At 38.4% G+C, this 4,276-nt stretch overlaps 1 protein-coding gene across 1 annotated transcript; it reads left to right on the plus strand.

Moving 5' to 3' along the window:
* Window positions 1–378: 378 nt before the first annotated feature.
* On the plus strand, window positions 379–4,002 carry LOC121521281 (thrombomodulin-like). The gene has a single exon (XM_041805130.1). It carries the CDS (start codon window positions 542–544, stop codon window positions 1,979–1,981), a length of 1,440 nt encoding a protein of 479 aa, XP_041661064.1. The 5' UTR covers window positions 379–541; the 3' UTR covers window positions 1,982–4,002.
* The last annotated feature ends 274 nt before the right edge of the window (window positions 4,003–4,276 follow it).

A 4,276-nucleotide genomic window follows, 5' to 3' on the forward strand; every position in this document is an offset into this window, starting at 1 on the left:
GGAAATTATGGTTCAGAAATACATTTAAAGGCATAGATATGTGTAAAAATGATGCTAGCTAGTTAAGGGGGCCCTGTGTAATAATCTTTCTGGGGGCCCAAAATCCCTAGCTACACCCCTGGTCTCTCTATGTACCTAAATTGCTGTGGAAATGGGCTGTTGCTTTGAAAATGAGACTTATTTTATGTGAAAAGAGTGCAAACGTAACCTGTTATTGATCATAGCTATGTGTAATTGTGATCCTTTCCATTTTATCATCTCTTGTGAAATTCACGCCTGAGTTATGCATGTCTGTGATTTAATGGGCGTGTTTTTTCTTTCCTAGATAAGGATTTTGGATGGTGTAGGGGCTGAGTAATCAGGCCGGGCTTCAACTTCTGGCCAGGACAGGACTTCCTTCCTGACATGGTCCGGCAAAGGAAACAAAAACATTGGGAGCTTTAATAAACGGAGACTATGCGCTTTCAGTGGGTATATAAACGCAGGATCGTCGATCAAAGAGACTTGAAACGCGGTTTGAAACTCTTATAACGTCGTCATCATGGCTCTCGCGCCACACACAGCACGCGCGTTTGTCATTTGTGTGTTTATACTCCTGAAGCTGGAGGAAACGGTTCTCTCTCAGCGAGGATACTGCACCGGGAATACGTGCTTCGTACTTTACCAGGAGCAGAAGGACTTCCAAGGCGCGGAGAAAAGCTGCAAAGACTCGAGAGGACAGGTATTTGTGCACGAGTCGGCAAACAAAACGATACTGAGTAAAATATTACGCGGGCTAAGTGGTAGAGTTTGGCTGGAACAGTCCGGGAAGAAGAAGGAGGAAGCAGGTCGCAAAGACTGCTTTTCTTTGCCCGTTTTCAAGGGGCAGCTCATGAGGTTGAAGACAGAAGCATGCCAATCAAAGCTTGTTGGATTTTTGTGTCAGTATACTTACAAAGACACGTGCAGAAGCTTTAACACAAATGGAGGCACACAGGTGAACTACACCTCGCTCATGGTTATGGACGAGTCAGAGACATTTCCTCCAGGAACTCTCGCTCTTGTTATAACAGGGGGTGAAGTCCTGGATTCAAGGCATGTGTGTCACAATAGTGACTGGTTAAAAGCTCCTTGGCAGTGTGACATGTTAAAAGGCGGATGTGACCACAGCTGTAATTCTACCACACATACCTGCACCTGTCCTGCAGGGCAAAGCCTCCATGCTAACAATATATCCTGCACTCAGAGGGCTGCGGAGGAGGATAAATGTGCAGAGCAGAACCTTTGCACAGGTGTGGGTGAAGAGTGTGTGACTACCCAGGATGGGATCAAGTGCAGGTGCAGACATGGCTTCATTAAGGAGAATGGCGTGTGCTTGGACAATTCAATCTGTGACAAATGTGAGCAAATGTGTGATAAATTCAACGGGGTATCCAAGTGTTACTGCAGGGAGGGGTTCAAGGTGACTGACAAAGACCCCACGAAGTGTGAGCAGCACTGCGCCAAGAGACAGTGTCTGGCTGATTGCATGCCAGACCACCCGCTGCAGTGTCACTGCCCTGATGGTTTCATTGTAGACACGGTCAACGGGACCCGCTACTGCACGGACATCAACGAATGCGATGTCAAAGGTCAGTGTGAACACAAGTGTGTGAATCAATTTGGTCGATACTTCTGTTTGTGTGACCCGGGGTTCAAGCTGATCAAGGGGCGCAGATGTGTTCCAGTCAAACCTGAGGTGGAGGAACCAGACTCCAGCACTCCATACCCCACCATTGCCGGCGCTCATGCAGCCATCATGCCCTACTACATCAAGACCGGCAGCGTCCTTGGTATTACAGTGTTCATGCTTGTGTTAACCATGCTGTTATACTTCCTGGTGCGAAATATGCTCAAACGCTGCGGGAAATTTCAGCTGACCTCCATCAAACAACATGACATTGATATTTTCTACCTACAGCAGGCGACCACAGACACATATAAGATGCTACCTTATGAATGATTCAGAGACACTTTGAGATGATGTGATTATACTGATGCTGCTTTTTGGGCTTGTCTTTCCTTAGTGTTGGACTTTTCTAAGAAATCCACAGGCATAGTAGGTAGGAAAATGTTCATACTGTAGATTTTAAAGCTGCAACCAGTCACATATTTGTAAAGGCCTAGTCAGTCTTATTGAAGTGAATGTGCAATAATCAAAATGTGTTCGAGAAAAAAAGACTCACTTTTTATAACTTCCATTCACTTGACTGGAATTGAGGGCTGAAAGCAAAAAGTGTAGGACAGAAGCAGCTAACATTGACAACTATGTGAAGCTGCAGCATTTAATTCTCTATCTTTTATAAAAAGACACATTTTTACATCAACTGAAAAATGATGAAAAACTGATATATTAATTTAAGTTTCTGTTTGTTTGTTGTTTGGACAACATTTGAGTCACTATAAGAACAAAAGTCCCAGCCAGCACTTAGCTTTGATGTTTACATGTAAAATTAATATTAATTCAAAACACTCATTTTAATGCACTGTCGATACTTTTATGGATTTAAAATACACTGATGAAAATACTGACTTACCTTACAATCATAGTGGGGAAATATGATGGATGTTGAACATACAGCAGGCCAGTACTAACACTTTAGTCACCTTTAAGTCTCTGTGGTAAAAACAGTTTTTGTAGTTTTTGTCTCCAAATATCTATTTTAGCTGGTCTTAGTCTATTCTTCCTTTTGGTAAAAATGTAGTTATTGCAAAAAAAAGTAATTGTTTTGTACGGAGAATAACAAGGGCCAAAAGCTAAAATGCTGAGAATTAAATTGAAATTTTGAGAAAAAGTTGAAATACAGTTAGAATAAAGTCAAACCTTCAATAATAAAATCAAAGCTTTGAGAATAAAGCTAAAATATTGTTTCAAGATTAAAGTCAAAATGTTAAGAATAAAGTAAAAGTTCGACAAAGTTGAAATTTTGAGAATAAGGTTGAAAAACAGTTTTAAGAACAAAGTTAAAATGTTGAGAATAAAGTAAAAATTCTGACAATTAAGTCAAAACTTTGAGAACAAAGTTGAAATACAGTTTTAAGATTGAAGTCAAAATGTCGGGAATAAAGTTCAAATGCAGTTTCAAGATTAAAGTCAAGATGTCTAGAATAACAATTAAATCCAGTTTCAAGAAAAAAAGTCAAAATGTCAAGAATAAAGTCAAAGTTTAGAGGATTCAATTTAAATATACTTTCAAGAAAAATGTCAACATGTCAAGAATAAAATTTAAAAACAGTTTCAAGCTCTAAGTCAAAATGTCCAGAATAAAGTCAAAATGTTGAGACTAAAATTTAAATTAAGTTTCAAAATCAACATTAAATTGATAGCAAACTCAAAATTTGTAGAAGAAAGTCAAAATAGTTTCAAGATGAAAGTCAAAATAATGACAATAAAGTCAGAATGTCGAGAATAAAGTTGAAATACATGTTTAAGCAAAAATTCAAAATTTTGATAATCAATTAGAACCTTATTAAAATATAACAAACAGCAGATCTCAGACAGTCACTCTGAGTTTATGAGCTAAAAAAAGAATCTCTGTTGTTAATCCATTTATGAAGTATGGTTTCATGTGTTCATCAATACAAGGCTTTCAGTTACGGTCTAATAAGATTTGGCGTTATTTTTAAGATATTAACTTTTTTTCTCAAAATTGTAGTTTACATTTTTTTTATATTGACTTTATTCTTGATTCTTTGACTTGTATCTTAAACTGTTATACCATTATTATACCACCGCTTTATTTTTTCCTCACCTCTGACCTTAACCCTCTTACATAGTTTTGACTAAAAGTAAAAACTAAAATCTAAGGACTTTAAAATTAACTGAAACTAGACCCAAGCTATAAAGGCTAAGAATTACTCAAATAATAAAAAGCTAAAAAGCATTTTAATCTGAAAGGTCACATATTTTACCCTTTTAAGACAAGTTTATATTGGTCTCAGAGGTCACCAAAGCATGCCTGTGAAGTTTGTTGCTGAAAAAAAAAACATTCTAATATTGGATTTTTGCATGTCTAAAAACCCCTCTGTTTCAGCCCTGCTCAGAACGAGCTGTTTCTGTGTCTGTGGCTTTAAATGTTGATGAGCTGTCTGACTCCGCCCCTCTCAGGAAATGGATGTGGCTCTCCTGATCCTCCTCTCAGCTGCCAGCTCAGTATTGGTGAGCACCCAAATCTATGTACTGTCAGCCAGTCCTCTGACAGTTATGCTAGTTAATAGGCTGTTGTATTTTGATCAGATCTACACAATATATGATGGA

The sequence above is a fragment of the Cheilinus undulatus genome, linkage group 14, assembly GCF_018320785.1.
Source record: "Cheilinus undulatus linkage group 14, ASM1832078v1, whole genome shotgun sequence".
Lineage (NCBI taxonomy): Eukaryota > Metazoa > Chordata > Actinopteri > Labriformes > Labridae > Cheilinus > Cheilinus undulatus.